At 27.6% G+C, this 18,841-nt stretch overlaps 1 protein-coding gene across 4 annotated transcripts in view; it reads right to left on the bottom strand.

Annotated features, from left to right (window-relative positions):
* LOC142227066 (protein phosphatase 1L) overlaps nucleotides 1–18,841 on the bottom strand; it is a 49,386-nt gene that overhangs the window by 1,760 nt on the left and 28,785 nt on the right. For all 4 annotated transcript variants that reach the window (XM_075297393.1, XM_075297389.1, XM_075297390.1 and 1 more), the window contains exons 3-6: nucleotides 5,952–6,284; nucleotides 2,351–2,609; nucleotides 2,135–2,278; nucleotides 1,903–2,075 (exon numbers count right to left, since the gene is read on the bottom strand). In XM_075297393.1, the coding sequence (XP_075153508.1) occupies nucleotides 1,903–2,075; nucleotides 2,135–2,278; nucleotides 2,351–2,609; nucleotides 5,952–6,284 (909 nt within the window). The remainder of the gene's footprint in view (nucleotides 1–1,902; nucleotides 2,076–2,134; nucleotides 2,279–2,350; nucleotides 2,610–5,951; nucleotides 6,285–18,841) is intronic.

Raw genomic sequence — 18,841 nt, 5'->3', positions numbered from 1 at the left:
GTAAAATATTCCCAAAAAACTCCTAAATGCGATCAAAAAATGTTATATCTTAACGTAGGACTGGCTAATTTCTGTTCCCATGGTTTCTCTTTTGAATCAATTATTAAAAAAAAAAATAAATTGTAAGCACACACAAAAAATTTATTTTCTGGTTCAATTACGAAATAGCATCCAAACACAGGGTTGCTGTTGTTGTTGTAACAGTTTTTAATGCAATTTCATCCATTTTGTTCTATGTTTTGGTACTTCAACTGGTGTCCAGATCTAGGAACTCTGCGACAAGGGTGGGATGCGTCCACAGTGATCTGGTGGTGAGTCGGGTAGGTTTAGCTGGGCAAGGGAAAAGGTGACGAGTGTCATGTGACCCTTGGTTACATATGGGACACACGTCAGCTACGCTGCTATCAATCACTGATAAGTAGGAATTCAGGCGGCTGCACTTGCCTGATCTTAATTGTGCTGCCGTGAGAGGTCTCTTTCCTCCGGTGCTATGGGCGGTGGTCGAACTCAGAGAACAGGTTTAAACTTGTAGCATCTCACCGCTTCAGCTACAGTATCCACATGAATCCTGTTCAGGTCTGTCTGATAAGCTGCCTGATCTAGAGGCTCACTTTTGTAACGCTGGATCTCGCGCTCAAGAAGGTGAAGATCAACCCTTACATTCTTGGGAGGAGGTTGCCTACACACAAAAAATTTTTTTTCTGGTTTAATCACGAAATTAATTAATCCAGTTAATTTTTTTAGTATTAAATAAAAAATTAATTGAAGGCCAATTAAAAAATTAATTGATCCAAATAAAAAATTAATTGATACTATTAATTTTTGTGATTGATTTTTGTGTCAATTAAAAAATTTGTTGGATCAATTAAATTTTTAATTGATTATTTTTTAAAACTCAATTAAAATTTTAATTGGAAAAATTTCCGTTAAATTTTTTTTTGTGTATCCACAAGATGGTGATTTGGATGACAACTTTGATAGCAACCCAAGAGGTACTGCTTTGACAACATGTAATTGTGTCGACGCACCGGGATGATCTTGGTCTCCGCATAAAGGTGATCCAGGGGTGTACTGCGAAGACATCCTGTTACAGTTCTAAAGGCAGCGTTCTGACAGGTTTGGATGTTATTCCATTGCGTGTCGCTTGTTTGAGATGTCCACTGCATAGTTGCTGCATAGTTTACCACTGACCGGCCAATTGCCTTATAAGTAGTCAACAAGGTTTCTTTGTCCGCACCCAAGTACTGCTGGCAAGCGACTTGAGGACCTTGTTTCTACCGCGGAGCTTGTTACAAATTGCAGTGGCATGGGCAGACCGACTTAAACAGGCTGTCGAATTTTACCCCGAGTATCTTGGGGTAGTTTACTGTCGGAATTATTTCGCCATCGACTCTAACATTCAACAGGGTTGTTAACTTATTTGTGCGAAAAATATGCCTACCTATTTTTCCGGTCGATTTCCTAAGTTGCATCAATATATTATTCCGCTGAAAAATTTTACTAAGATTACGTTTTAGCAAAACAATTAAAAATTAACAAGGATTTAGATTAGGTTAAGTTAGGTGGCAGCCCGATATTTCGCATTTTTTCGTCGGGGTATCCGTATATTGCCAGAAAGGTATAAAAGAGTAGTGGCTAGCCACGGACAATCAGCTTTTTATAATTTTGATCGATCAGCTTTTTATATTTTTTTTGGTAAGATACTCTCGAAAAAATCCCTTAATTTTAAATTGGGTTACCAATAGCAAACTTTTGTTAGGCGAATATTTGCTGTTTTTTGCGAACGAGACTATTTTCCTTTTTGAAACAGACAAATATTTTTAGCATTTTGTTTTTACTAACTTTTTCTTTTGAGTGTATCCATACATTTTTGAAACTTCTTTTTAGTATCGATTTACTTACTTATGATCATTTAAATCGAAAGATAGAATATCTGGATTTGCTATGACTAGATTTTTGTCTTTTAATGGGTAATCACCCAAAGCTCTTGAAGTGGCCAAAATGCCAGCCACACGCCAAACTCCTCTAAAGGCAATAAATCCACCAGCATCGTGGATACGTTTACGTTCTCTAACCTACAAAAACAAATCTATTATCAGTTTCACTATAATTTATATGTGTTTTCATTCAGTACCTGTTGAGGTTTATGATCGAACGATAAAGGTATGGCTATACCTCTAGCATTACACATTACACCCCGTGAATCACCAACATTTGCCACTATTAAACGGGTACCATGGACAATGGCTATTAGTGCTGTGGTTCCGGCTATGTTTGTCTAAAAAAAATGTTGATGTAATACATTTAAAAATTTATTGTTTATTTTTTAAATTTAAATAATAGTTATTACCGATTTCTTGGCTGCTTCCACTAATTTATGATCGGCTGCTAAGACTTCGTCTGTTATTAATTTACCAAAATTTATTTTGCCATTCTCTAAATAGCAACTGGCTTCAAATTGTTGTGGTGGTCCATCATCCTCGCAATTTGTGTCCTTATTATTGTTATTGAAAAAATTATTCTTTGCATTGGAACCACCTCCAGCTCCACGTAGTAGAGAATTCAGCTGTTGGGTAAAAACATCTGAAGATTCTTTCTTATCATTTACACTGAAATCCAAAAAACAATTATATTAGTTGTGTCTTTGTTATATGGGTGATATTATGAAAGACAATTTAGGAGGTATTTGAAAAATGCCCAGAAGAAATAAAAAATCTATAGAAAATTTCGTCAAAATTTTATTTCTATAGAAAATTTTGTCAAAATTTTACTTCTATAGAAAATTTTGTCAAAATTTTATTTCTTTAGAAAATTTTGTCACAATTTTATTTCTATAGAAAATTTTGTCAAAATTTTATTTCTATAGAAAATTTTGTCAAAAATTTTATTTCTATTGAAAAATTTTTCACAATTTTATTTCTATAGAAAATTATGTCAAAATTGTATTCCTTTCAAAAATGTTGTCAAAATTTTACTTTTTTCGAAAATTTTGTTAAAATTTTATTCCTTTCGAAAATTTTGTTAAAATTTTATTCCTCTCGAAAATTTTGTGAAAATTTCGTTGCCTTCGAAAATTTTTGTGAAAATATATGCGAGTATATAAAAAGTATAATTACATATATAAGGTATAAAATAGATTAATTAATAATATGACAAAAAATGAAATATGACAATTATAATTAATAATATGATAAAAAAATATAAAAAAAATGAAATATGACAAAACATTTTTAGTTCCCATTATGATTGAAAAAAGACAAAATAAGAAAATATTATTTACTCAACCAAGCACAACAAAGCAGCACTACTAACTCGAGTTTGGATAAGCCTCATGCAGGTGATCCAAGATGATCGAGTAATCTTTTACGATATGTCGAATCAGAAATCGAGAAGTCCTTTAAATTAGTAGGGAGACAGTTATAAGATCTGGCGATTCTAGCCTGAAATGACTTGTCCATATGACCTCTGGCAAGAGGTACAACAATCTGATTTCGCCGCGATCGGCCAAATGAAAATAAGTCCACGAGAAATCGAGGTGACTGAGCACTGAAAATTTTGTGGAAAAGAACAAGTTATCTGAAGTCAATAAAACTCGAAAATGGGCACCCCAGGAAATCCTGGACATGAGGAGATATGTGGTCATATCGACACAATGAATGTAGATAACGGACTATTCTATGAATTGCTAGTTTAACTTTCCTTATGTTACCAGCATTTGTGCCACAAAAAACCTCAATGCCGTATAGAATATTGGGCATTGCCAAAGCATGTACAAGTCTCTTTTTGAATGAAAAAGGCATCTATAGAAAATTTTCTCAAAATTTTATGTCTATAGAAAATGTTGTCAAAATTTCTTTTCTATAGAAAATTTTGTCAAAATTTTATTTCTATAGAAAATTTTCTTAAAATTTTATTTCTATAGAAAATTTTTTCAAAATTTTATTTCTATGTCAAAATTTTATTTCCATAGAAAATTTTGTCAAAATTTTTTTTCTATAGAAAATTTTGTCAAAATTTCTTTTCTATAGAAAATTTTGTCAAAATTTTATTTCTATAGAAAATTTTCTCAAAATTTTATTTTATAGAAAATTATGTCTAAATTTTATTTCTATAGAAAATTATGTCGACATTTTATTTCTATAAAAAATTTTGTCAACATTTTATTTCTATAGAATATTTTGTCAAAATTTTATTTCTATAGAAAATTTTGTCAAAATTTTATTTCTATAGAAAATTATGTCGAAATTTTATTTCTATAAAAAGTTTTGTCAAAATTTTATTTTATTATTGCTGATGAAGAATGTGGTAATTCCGAAACGTGCGTCCATCCAACCATCTTGCAGTCTATAGGGCTTTGCCCAAATAAATTTTGACAAACATACTTTTCCTCTGTTGGTTAAGCTACTATTGTAGTTTAGTCAACACAATGGTTTTAAATCTGAGACAAAACAACAAATAAAATTTTATTTCTATAAAAAGTTTTGTCAAAATTTTATTTTTTTTTTAAGTTTTGTCAAAATTTTATTTCTATAGAAAATTTTGTCAAAATTTTATTTCTATAGAAAATTTTGTTAAAATTTCATTTCATTCAAACTTTGCCAATATTTTATTTCTATAGAAAGTTTTCTCAAAATTTTATTTCAATAGAAAATTTTCTCAAAATTTTATTTCTATAGAAAATTTTGTCTAAAGTTTATTTCTATAGAAAGCCATATTAGACATTTTATTACTACAGAAAAATTTGTCAACATTTTATTTCTATAGAAAATGTTATCAAAATTTTGTCAAAATTGTATATCTATAGAAAATGTCAAAATTTTATTTTTATAGAAAACTTTGTCAATATTTTATTTCTTTAAAAAATTTTGTCAAAATTTTATTTCTATAAAAAATTTTGTCAACATTTTATTTCTATAGAAAATTATGTCGAAATTTTATTTCTATAGAAAGTTATGTCGACATTTTATTTCTATAAAAATTTTTGTCAAAATTTTATTTCTATAGAAAATTTTCCCAATATTTTATGTCTATAGAAAATTTTGTCAAAATTTTATTACTATAAAAAATTTTGTCAAAATTTCTTTTCTATAAAAAGTTTTGTCAAAATTTTATTTTATTATTGCTGATGAAGAATGTGGTAATTCCTAAACGTGCGTCCATCCAACCATCTTGCAGACTATAGGGCTTTGCCTAAATAAATTTTGACAAACATACTTTTCCTCTGTTGGTTAAGCCACTCTTGTAGTTTAGTCAACACAATGGTTTTACAACTGAGACAAAACAACAAATAAAATTTTCTCAAAATTTTATTTCAATACAAAATTTTGTCAAAATTTTATTTCTATAGAAAATTTTGTCAAGTTTTTTTTTTTATAGAAAATTTTGTCTAAAATTTCTTTTCTATAGAAAATTTTGTCAAAATGTTATTTCTATAGAAAATTATGTCGAAATTTTATTTCTATAGAAAATGTTGCCAAAATTTTATTTCTTATAAAATATTGTCAAAATTGTATATCCATAGAAAATGTAAAAATTTTATTTTTATAAAAAATTTTGACAAAATTTTATTTCTATAGAAAATTTTGTCAAAATTTTATTTCTATAGAATATTTTGTCAAAATTTTATTTCTATAGAAAATTTTGACAAAATTTTATTTCTATAGACAATTTTGTCAAAATTTTATTTCTATAGACAATTTTGTCAAAATTTTATTTCTATAGAAATTTTGTCAAAAATTTATTTGTATAGAAAATTTTGTCAAAATTTTATTTCTATAGAAAATTTTGTCGACATTTTATTTCTATAGAAAATTTTGTCAAAATTTTATTTCTATAGAAAATTTTGTCAAAATTCGAAAAGGATTGACCGCCGCGATCGGAAGTCCACCTTATGTTATAGCCTAGAATTTCAGCTATTCTAAGATTGAAATAAAATACTCTTGTTTTCTTACCTCGTTGTTTTCCGTAAACTATCACGACGTCTAACTAGAGGTTCATTCTCTTTATTATCACTACCATCTTTACGACTGGCTTTTCTCTTCAGATATGGGCTAGCATCATAGTCCACATAGTCCTTGTCTACATCGGCAGCATTTGCTGCAGACAATTGTTTTTGTTCCAGTTTTTGGGCATTTAATAATTTGGTTGTTTCAATGACCTTATTGTAAATATTCTTAACCAAAATATCTTTGGCAAAATCGGCAGCAAATTCACCGCCATGTCCATCGAAAATGGCAAAAAATGAAATGCCCGTGTTGTTGTTAATGTTCTCCTCCAAAATAAAACTGTAAATAAATATGAATGGAAAACACAAGAGTGGAATTTAATAAAATTTCAATTATCTAATATACAGATATTGTATATTTATAAATAAGTATATATTTTTTGTTATTTTTGTGTGAGTTAATATGTGCATACCGGGCAGAAAGTGTGATGATATGAAGAGTATTGAGGGTGGTGATATTGGGGTGTGATGAAATTCTTTTTATATTATACGAATAAATCCGAAGGATTAGAAACCGCTTATTAATCAATAAAATAATTTATGTTAAATTATGTAAAATTTTATGAATGAAAGTTAATTAGGATAGGCTACAGCATCTTAAATTAATTTTAATAAACTAAATTAAACTGATCTATTTCCGGTAGATTAGGGAAAACTTTTATGAATACCCGTTAGGCTTATAGTTCATTAAGCAAAAATAAATTGAAGTTGCCTGTAGGTTAAAAACAAATGCAAACATATTAGTGTAGCTTTTGTTTACATTGGTAGATGGGAAAATATTTTTTAATTCAAATTTCCAAATCGGAAGATACTAATATCATAAGTTCATATTGTTTGTCTATAATTTCCATAGTATTTGCATTGCCACTGAAAAAAAAAACGATCCCAATTGGGGGCATGTCTTCCAAAATACAAAACAACGTTAATTTGTTCATTGAAATTTATCGTCGAAGGAAAACAATGATTGGTATATTTAAGTAAAAACGCATTAAAAATGCCTATATACGATACGAGTAATTGATATTTGAACAAAACAAGAAATAACACTTGTATTGGCAGCAATCATGGAAAGAAATCATAATATCTAAAAGATGAATAAATTCTATATTCATAACAAAATTGCTCCGATGTCATTGCATACGCTACAAACAAGACTATTTCATTTCCCATAAAGTGAACGAAACTAAACAATAACAGAAAAATATATCTGCTGAAAACGCAACCATTAATTGTTTATATACACTCGTAGAAAAAAGTGTGCCAAAAACACAGCAATCGGTGTTTGCTGTTATATTTTTATACTTCAGGGTCTAACGAACAAAAAACTTGTACACAAATATTTAAGACATTTTTTTTATATACCCAACAAAAAAGAGCTTCCAAAAAAGTAATTTGGATCCCCAATCTGTGATCCGGAAGTAGTGCAAATTTGGATGAACTCCAATAAATTTTACATGGGCTTGTCATAGAGCCCATGTTCAGATCCTTTGCATTGCTTTAGAAGTTGTGCCGTGGAAGTTCATTTGAATAAAGAATTTTCAAAAAAAAAAACTAATTTTTTTTACCTATTTCAACTTTTTCTTTTATTTTCTTATTATCTAATTTTTACAATTTGAAAAACTTTTTTGCTCCGATCGAGAGTTAAACCTAGGTTTGTTGGCACCATAACTGAACGCCTTAGCACACTCAGCTACAAACGCCACACAAAGTGTCGAAACGCCAATTCAAATGTTTATGATACGATTGCAATATGACACCAAGGCAATATAACCACATCTTGAGATGTTCTTTATTAGTATGAATGAAAAAAAGAACACAGCAAACTCAGCAAATTTTTTATTAAATATTTTTTAAAAATTTTCAATATTCTTCGGCGGATGTTTTTGCAGAATTATATTTTTTCCATCTAAACTCAATAAAAAATTGAAAATTCAAGTAATTTGCATAACTTTTTCAAAAGAAATTTCATGGAAGTGAAAAAGTCAACAGACACAGGTTCAAATGAAATTCAAGTGAAACTTTCAATATTATTTTTTACTTCTTTGTTTATTTTCCATTTTTTTTTGCGACAATTAATTATCCAAAATTTAATTTAGACTTTAAATCGCCAAATAGAAGTGGAATTAATCGGAATTGATGGAGGATCTCGAGATGCTCTTAGAAAGAAATGTTTGTGAACTTCCAATTTTTATTTTGTGGATATTCCTACATTATAAAATCCCTAAAAACTCCAAAATCTTATTGGAAAACATTTTGTTCGACATAATTTGAAAAATATTCAGATTTTTTCAGAAAATACAAGACAAACTGTTTATATATTAATTTTATTGCGTTACGATAGTCCCTGGTTTAACATTTCTTGTTAGTTTCAACCAACTTTAAAAGCTAGCACACAATGTTTACTATTTCAACAAATTTTGCTGTTTTAGTAGATTTTTCTTCTGCGACATACTAATAAATTTCTTTGGGTGTACAGCGTACACTATAATAAAAAAAATTCAATATTTGTATGTATACATACAGATGTGCAATAAAAATTAGAAATGTCTTTAATTAGAAATGCAACTTTAAAAAAAGAAAATTGGATAACCAGTGAGCAATTTTTTTTAAAATCAGCAGTTAAGTTGGCTGAATCAAAAGTGGCCATACGCGACTGCTTCCCCTTTTTAACAGATAAAAACTGCTGACACAACTAGCATTTTTTTACTGTTATTACTGCACTCATAGAAAAAGTGTGCTAAATAAAGGTAGAATTACACACCATGCGTCAATCCGTGCGTTGATGGAAGCATTGATTTTTTTTCTGTTTGCGGCAGCCTTTTCGAGCTTTTGATTTCAAAGAGAAATTTCAACTCTTCAATCATCGGACGCAATGTACGCATTGAACGCATGGTATGTAACTCTACCTTAAAGCAGACGACTGTTGTAATCAGTGTTGCCAGAACTAGGGGGAATTTACATTTACATTTAGGGTTTTTCTAATATTTAGCGTCTTGTAGGGACGTAGGGGCACAATGTAGGGACTTTTTCACTTAAAACAATTTTTAATAATTTTTACATTTTATAGAAAATTTTGTCAAATTTTTATTTCTATAGAAAATTTGGTCAATATTTTATTTCTATAGAAAATTTGGTCAAAATTTTATTTCTATAAAAATTTTCTTAAAATTTTATTTCTAAAAAAATTTTCTTAAAATTTTATTTCTATAGAAAATTTCGTCAAAATTTTATTTCTATAGAAAATTTCGTCAAAATTTTATTTCTATAGAAAATTTGGTCAAAATGTTATTTCTATAGAAAAATTTCTCAAAATTTTATTTCTATAGAAAATTTGGTCAATATTTTATTTCTATAGAAAATTTTGTCAAAATTTTATTTCTATAGAAAATTTTGGCAAAATTTTATTTCTCAAAATATTATTTCTATAAAAATTTTCTTAAAATTTTATTTCTATAGAAAATTTGGTCAACATTTTATTTCTATAGAAAATTTGGTCAACATTTTATTTGTATAGAAAATTTTGTCAAAATTTTACCTCAATACAAAAATTTGTCAAAATTTTATTTGTATAGAATTTTTTTTTTCATCGAAAATTTCAACTTTTTATTTCCATAGAAAATTTTGTCAAAATGTTATTTCTATAGAAAATTTGGTCAATATTTTATTTCTATAGAAAATTTGGTCAAAATTTCATTTCTATAGAAAATTTTGACAAAATTTTATTTCTATAAAAAATTTCTTACAATTTTATTTCTATAGAAAATGCTCTTCTCAAAATTTTATTTTTATAGAAAATCTTTTTTTAAATTTTATTTCTATAAAAATTTTCTTAAAATTTTAATTCTATAGAAAATTTGGTCAATATTTTATTTCTATAGAAAATTTTCTCAAAATTTTATATCTACAGAAAATTTGGTCAATATTTTATTTCTATTGAAAATTTTGGCAAAATTTTATTTCTCAAAATATTATTTCTATAAAAATTTTCTTAAAATTTTATTTCTATAGAAAATTTGGTCAACATTTTATTTCTCTAGAAAATTTTGTCAAAATTTTACTTCTATAGAAAAATTTGTCAAAATTTTATTTGTATAGAAACTTTTTTTTTTTTCATCGAAAATGTCAACTTTTTATTTCCATAGAAAATTTTGTCAAAATGTTATTTCTATAGAAAATTTGGTAAACATTTTATTTCTATAGAAAATTTGGTCAAAATTTCATTTCTATAGAAAATTTTGTCAAAATTTTATTTCTATAAAAAATTTCTTACAATTTTATTTCTATAGAAAATGCTCTTCTCAAAATTTTATTTTTATAGAAAATCTTTTTTTAAATTTTATTTCTATAAAAATTTTCTTAAAATTTTAATTCTATAGAAAATTTGGTCAATATTTTATTTCTATAGAAAATTTGGTCAAAATTTCATTTCTATAGAAAATGTTGTCAAAATTTCATTTCTATAGAAAATTTTGTCAAAATTTTATCTCTATAGGTAATTTTGTCCAAATTTTATTTCTATACATAATTTTGTCAAAATTTTATTTCCATACACAGAAAAAAAGTCTGTTGTAAAACTGATGCTAAAATAAACTAATATTTATTGCAAAAATTTTACTTTGTTTTAGTTCATTTGGAAAACTTTGTAAGAAATTTCCCCCAGCCCAAAGATTTTTTCTTTATTCCAGGTATGTCTCAAAAATTTTATGAACTAAATGACAGTAAAATTTCAATGACATATAAAGTAGTTCAATTCTTACTAAAACAGAAGAAGTTTTTTCACACACATCTCAAAAATAGTAAGAATGAACTACAACGCTGTTAAAATGGGAATGATCTGGCGCTTAAGATTTTTTCTTTATTTTTAGTTAATTTTTTCTTTCCGAGAAAGATGCATTGCGTAAATGGTAATTAATAATCCAAAAATGTCGGAAAATTTTAGTCAATTTAAAGATTCTTAAATTTCGGAATACAATTTAGTTCAATTTTCGCACGAGATAGCTCATTTTTCCCATAATGTAGTTTACTTTTTTTTCTGTGTAGAAAATTTTGTCAACATTTTATTTCTATAGAAAATATTGACAACATTTTATTTCTATTTGACAAAATTTTATTTTTATAGAAAAATTTCTCAAAATTTTATTTCTATAGAAAATTTTTTCAAAATTTTATTTCTATAGAAATTTTTCTTAAAATTTTATTTCTATTATTTTATTTCTATAGAGGTTTACCAAACAAAAAAATCTACTATTTTTGGTAGAATTCTACCAACTGTGGCAACCGTGGTGGTACGTAATATACGTTGCATTTTCATATGTTTTAAAATAATAAAACACCTAGAACCATTTTTGTTTTTAAATTTTGTTTAAATTTAACGAAAAATATTGTAGGGGTAATTGTAGGGGATTTTTTTTGGGAATATAGGGGAAAACAGGAAACTTCTTTTGTCCTTGTAGGGTAAACCGAAAATTTTCCCTGGCTGTAATATTTTTGTATTTCATGGTCAAGAACCAAAAAAATTTTTTTGCATATTGCGATCAGCAAACATTTAGTTTAATCAAAATAAAATGCAATCCTAATATTACTTGAACCAATTAAATATTTAATTGGTTTAAATAACTTTTTAATTGGGGTCGGTGATTGATATTATCAATTCCGTGATTGAAGCAATTTCAATAAAAAAATGAAATGTATCAATTAATTAAGTGATTGAAACCACAAAATAGCTTTTTTTCTGTAAAATAAATGGAATAAAAGATGAATGTGATGGAAATATTAATGGTATCACCGACAGTATTTGGACACAAAAAAAAGGTTTTTTTCATTTTAAAGTTTTTTCTATTTTTGCCATGGTTGAATGAAATCGATACTAAATATATAAATGTTTCTACAACGAATACACGGTTTCAAAATAATAGTTATCTTAATTTTAGCTTGCAATGATCACATTGCTTCATATAATTGCATTGTACGGAACCAATTCAACCAGAAAATTTGCGCTATTTCAAAATTACTCTTAATATTGACTTAAATGTTGTTTGTTTTTTTTTTCATCTAAATGGTTGATAATGTAAATATCAGTAAATACATTAAATTTACCACATGCCATTTATTTATTTTGTGGCAGTTGTAATGATTTTACTATCAAATTAAATATTATGAATAAATGTGTCGGGAAACAAAAAGGCTCTGCTTTACAAAGCATTCTTTATTAATTTGCGGAAGTTCCAAGGATTTGCAGGATTGACAATCGCATGTCTATCAATTGATGGATCTAAAAATTTGCCGGAAGTGGTAAAGAAAATATCGAAACCGGTTAGTGGTATCGTAAAGACATAAATTCTCATTTAAAGAAAATCAGTTCGCTTATATAAAAGTATTTTTTTTTTTGCTGAGTTTAATGGGAGACGTTCATATATCAAAAAAATCATTTTAACCGTAGAACCTCTCCTTAAATGTCAAGTAAATTGGAGAAACTAGGTTTTTGTGCACTTACGCCCAAAAAAAATCATAGTACAAACAGTAGATAAATCAGCGAAAATAGCAAATTGTCCGCAGAAAAAGGGAAAGGAGTTGCTGTTTGCTGAAATAGCATACACTGTCTGCTATTTGTATACCCTCCACCATAGGATGGGGGTATATTAACTTTGTCATTCCGTTTGTAACACATCGAAATATTGCTCTAAGACCCCATAAAATATATATATATATATATATATATATATATATATATATATATATATATATATATATATATATATATATATATATATATATATATATATATATATATATATATATATATATATATATATATATATATATATATATATATATATATATATATATATATATATATATATATATATATATATATATATATATATATATATATATATATATATATATATATATATATATTCTGGGTCGTGGTGAAATTCTGAGTCGATCTAAGCATGTCCGTCCGTCTGTTGAAATCACGCTAACTTCCGAACGAAACAAGCTATCGACTTGAAACTTGGCACAAGTAGTTGTTATTGATGTAGGTCGGATGGTATTGCAAATGGGCCATATCGGTCCACTTTTACGTATAGCCCCCATATAAACGGACCCTCAGATCTGGCTTGCGGAGACTCTAACAGAAGCATATTTCATCCGATTTAGTACATGGTGTGGGTATATGGTCTATAACAACCATGCAAAAATTAGCCCCCATATAAACCGATCCCAAGATTTGGCTTGCGGAGCCTCAAAGAGAAGCAAATTTCATCCGATCCGGCTGAAATTTGGTACATGATGTTGGTATATGGTCTTTAAAAACTATGCAAAAATTGGTCCACATCGGTCCATAATTATATATAGCACCCATATAAACCGATCCCCAGATTTGGCTTGCGGAGCCTCAAAGAGAAGCAAATTTCATCCGATCCGGCTGAAATTTGGTACATGATGTTGGTATATGGTCTCTAACAACTTAACCTCCGGAGCCTCTTGGAGGTGCAAAATTCATCCGATTCGGTTCAAATTTGGAACGTGGTGTTAGTATATGACCGCTAACAACCATACCAAAATTGGTCCATATCGATTCATAACCATGGTTGCCACTCGAGGCAAAAATAATCTACCAAAATTTTATTTCTATAGAAAATTTTGTCAAAAGGTTATTTCTATAGAAAATTTTCTCAAAGGTTTATTTCTATAGAAAATTTTGTTAAAATTTTATTTCTATAGAAAATTTTGTTAAAATTTCATTTCTATAGAAAATTTTGTCAAAACTATTTTTCTATAGAAAATTTTGTCAAAATTTTATTTCTATAGGAAATTTTGTGAAAATTTTATTTCTATACAAAATTTTGTTAAAATTTTAGTTCTATAGAAAATTTTGTCAACATTTTATTTCTATAGAAAATTTTTTCATACTGAATTATATACGTATTTAATCGGTCTTTTTTTGATATAATATATACCACGTATGGACTTCCTTACAATTTAGAAGACGGTGTTAGGAGGTTTTAAGATACCTTGCCATCGGCAAGTGTTACCGCAACTCAAGTAATTCGATTGGGGATGGCAGTGTTTAGAAGAAGTTTCTACGCAATCCATGGTGGAGGGTACATAAGCTTCGGCCTGGCCGAACTTACGGCCGTATATACTTGCTTAAACTATATTGCCCAAAACATTTTTTATTACGGCCAAAACAAACATAGGAGTTACACTAAAAAATATTTACGTGATATTAAAGATTACACAACCTAAATTTTAGGATGCAAAATTCACAAAATATTAAGGACACATTTCTTTAAAATAATGAAATTTTAATTAAAATAAAGTTTATAATCAAATTTTGTAAATTTGCGTCCTTCCGTTAAAGTCCCATGTCTTTGAACTAAGGTTAATTTTCCTTAAAGTAAAGAAACACATTTTTGATTCAAAGAAATTGTCCTTAAATTAACTGAAATATTGAAACTTTAGATTTAAGATAAAAACGCTTCAAATATAGGCTAAGACTTATTTTGAGGATTTTGCGTCTTTGGTTTAAAGTTTTTTTTGGAATTAAGAAAACATTTTTTACTTTGAAGTATCCGTTATAATTTGGATTTAAAAACTTGCATTTGTTTGTACGTGAGTACCTTTATTAATAAACCGCGAAAAAGAGAATGAAAATTTGATAAATGAGATCTGTATCCTAATTTTAATTTTATTGGTCCTACATTTAAAGCCAGATAGGTCGCCAAAAAATTTCTTTATTTTAAAGAAGCCGCATCTTTGGATCCAAGTCAACTTATTTTTTTGAGTGTATAGGGTACATTCAAGAACCATAAATAGTCTTTTTGCTTTTAAATTACAGTCCTCTAATATTCCAAAAAGCTTTTAAATGCGATCAGCAATTTAAACAAAATTAATTTTTTTAGCAAATACACCCACACACACACAAAATTTTTTTCTGATGCAATCACGAGATTAATTGCTCCAATTAATTTTTTAATTGAAATATCTTCAATCACAGAAATGATAGTATCAATTAAAAAATTAATTGATACTATTAAAAAATTTATTGTTTCTATTAACTTTTGGAATTGCTTTTTGTTTCGATTAAAAATTTGTTGCATCAATTAATATTAATGAATATTTTTTAATACTCAATTAAGGCTTTAATTGGAAAATTGTTTGTGAATTTTTTTCTGTGCAGAACATGATCACCCCAAAACACGTTTCAAGAGCAAAATGTAATTTTTGGACTTAAATAAAAGCTTCTAAATGACATTACCAATTTAAAAATATTCAGGTTTTTTTAGTAAACATGAGAAATATTCTTATATATTCATTTTATGGTGTTACTGTAGCCCTAGCTTGCATTTTTCCTTTTTGAGTAAAAATAAACAAATAGGGAATTCGAGTGTAAAAACTAAATTTTCAGCAAATTTTTTTATAGTTTCAGCAGATTTGTCTGCTAGAACTTCCTTGAGTGTACTCTGTAGAAATACAAAAAGGAGACAAATATACAAATTAATGTGTAATCTATAAATAGAAAACCCGGAAGTTCCAAAGCGATCTGCGAGAAAATACATTTTTGTCCATTTATCGTTCAAACATACAAATACATTCTTCATAGGAGATGTTAAAATAAAGTTACACCCAGAGAAGGAATATGATCACCTCAAACATGTTTCAAGAGCAAAATGTTATTTTTGGACGGTGAACATGTAATGTTTGTCGCAAAAATGTTATTTTCTCGAAAATGATGTATCTGATTTCGGCAACCTTGTATATGTTTGCCGATAAAAGAATAACATTTTGCACTTGAAACATGTTTGGGGTGATCATATTCCTTCTCTGGGTGTATTAACTTTTCTATTTATATTAGTCGAATTTGAATTTCATTTTTACAAAAAGTCTATTATCCGAAAATTTTATTTTCGTCTTTTTATCCCTGTTTCTACGTATGCTGTCTAGTATTTTGTTTGCTTGCCTTTGTATTGTAAAATTCATTTAATTTACAATAAATGTAAATTTATGGTAAATAAAATTAGCATATTTATTTTTTTAATGAAGTAAAATTGGAAAAGGCAATTAACAACTAGCCAAAAACGTGTCAATCGTGTTAAAATCTTGGAAATTTTAAAGTAGAATTGAAAATTGTTGTAATAGTTATAAAAAGTTATAAATAATTTTATAGATATTTTTATCTACGTCTGAACGGATTTTTGAATTTGTTATTGCTAAATAACGTAATGAACCATTGTTCGAAAATGAATACACTCAAAGAAAAACGCTAGTATTAACAGCAAAATTATCTGAGTTATTAAGCCAATTCTATTTTCTAAAACAGCAATTTTATATGCTACTGTTCCGAATAAAAAATATTTTTGTTTGTTTTACAACAACTCTTCGTAGAATTTTTGCAGCAAATACTCTATACTCTTGCTGTCCACACAAAAGAAGATGTTGGAAATACCAATCAATTGGTTTTTTTTGTCTGTGTATATATTTTAATCGCTGATCTGGAATAAAGCGGAAGCATTATCAACCCAATTTTCCTAGACAGCAATTTAAGGTCACCCATCTCAATAAAAAAAAAATAATAATGAGATACCAACACATATGTGCAAACAATTTTTTTCAAACATATTATACTTTAGCTTAAGAGTAGCCACGAATTTTTAAGTCAATATTTCGAGATAAGATTATCTTTTATTAATCCATTTCTAAATTATCAGAACAACCCATTGAAATTAGTTAACTTAATAATATATTTCCAATTATCTAAAACGAATGTATGAAAAAAGTATTGAATGGTTTACTTGATACTTTATGGCAATTACATACACCCAAAAAAATGTGTTGGTACAAACAGCAGAAAAATCTGTTAAAACATTAAAAAAACTGTTGCAGTCGCTGTTTGCTGAAATATGACATATTGACTGCTATTTCTTCTTTGCGATTACACTGAAACATGTTGTAGTTGTGCCGAAACAAAAATAGGTAATATAGGGACTATTGTAACATATTTAAAACAATATAACTTGCATTTGCTCAAGAATCTTAATTTTTCTAAAATCAAAATGTTTACTGATCGCATCTTAGTAATATTAGAGGTTTGAAATTTATTTATTTGTGGTTCTTGAACATATTTTGTGTAACATTTTAAATTCTAAAAATTTTATGAATTTTTATTCTTTTGCATAAATACAAAAATATAACAACAATTAATTACAAAAATATCACAACGGACACATACCGCTGTTTTTAGCAGACGTTTTCATATGCATTCAAAGAAATTTGTTAGTAGCCACAACAGAAATCACAAGAAGTTAGCAGAAAACGGGAAAGCAGTCACTATTTGCTGAAATAGCAAACATTGTCTGCCATCTTTTAAGATCGATTACACTGAAGTATACTTTAATCTGTTTGAAACAAACAAAAAAATTGATCTATGGACTATCGTAACACAACCAAAGGACTAATTAAGAATAAGGCTTGTAATTGTCTAAAAATCTTAATATTTATCAAATTAAGGAAAATGTTTGCTGATCGCATTTAGAAGCTTTTAAGGATATTTGAGTGCACGAATATACAGAAAATAATTTTCGATTCTTATTTTTTAAGAAATATTGAAATGAATTCAAATGTTCCTTGTGTTACGATAAAGCGCCTCTATGAGACTATATTACTACACAGAAAAAAAGTGAATTGTTTTATACACTCAAAAAAAGTTTACTTGGATTCAAAGATTTTGACCGTCCCTTAAGAATTTTGGTATTGATTTCGAGCCAAAGATGCGGCTTCATTAAAATAAAGATATTTTTTATCGACCTAAATCGAGGATCAATGAAATAAAAATTAGGCTACAGATTTCATTCAGTTAAAAAAAATCCAAATTTTAACGGATACTTTAAAGTAAAAAATGTTTTCTAATTCCAAAAAAAAAAATTTTTGAACCAAAAATACCAAATCTTCAAGATAAGTTTTAGCCTATATTTGAAGCGTTTTTATCTTAAATCTAAAGATTCAATATTTCTGTTAATTTAAGGATGATTTCTTTAAATCAAAAATACGTTTCTTTACTTTAAGGAAATTTTGCCTCAGGTCAAAGACATGCAGCTTTAACGGAGGGAGGCAAATTTTCAAAATTTGTGTTCTAAATTAAAAAAATCTTGATGCAAAGATTATAAACGTTATTTTAATTAAAATTTCCTTATTTTAAAGAAATTTGTCCTTAATATTTTGTAAATTGCGCATTCTAAGATTAAGGTTGTGTAATCTTTAATATCTCGTAAATAATTTTTTCAGTGTAGCAAGAACGAATTAACCCGTGCGAAAATTGAACTAAATTATATTCCACATTTTGAGATCCCCTGGAGTACTTTTTAAGTACAACTCACGATTTTACACCCTCTCGTAGAAGAAAGAGCTGAACTAAAAGTAAAGAAAAAATCATTGGGCCCGAGCCATGACCATTCAAACCACACAGTGTTCATTCTTACTATTTTAGAGAAAGGTACGAACATTTTTGTCTGCATTAGTTCATATTGAACTTGTGTGTACGGTCATTGAACTTTATACCCACGTTTAGTTCATAAAATGTTTGAGACATACTTAAAAAAAGCAAAATTTCATTGGGATGTGAAAAATTTCAAACAAACAATAATGAACTACAAACAAATAATTTTTTGCAATAAAAATAAAAATGGTTTCACTACGGTTTTTTTTGTTGCAAAAACTACATTGGAAATTAAAAATGGGTTTTTTCGTATTTAATATTTCGTATTGAAAAATTCATTGAAAATAAAGGTATGATAGAAAAAGAGCGGCATTGAAAGTGTAACCCGCAATAAAAAT

This window comes from Haematobia irritans, chromosome 2 (assembly GCF_050003625.1).
Source record: "Haematobia irritans isolate KBUSLIRL chromosome 2, ASM5000362v1, whole genome shotgun sequence".
NCBI classification, from domain to species: domain Eukaryota; kingdom Metazoa; phylum Arthropoda; class Insecta; order Diptera; family Muscidae; genus Haematobia; species Haematobia irritans.
This window is presented reverse-complemented; position numbering and strand designations above follow the sequence as displayed.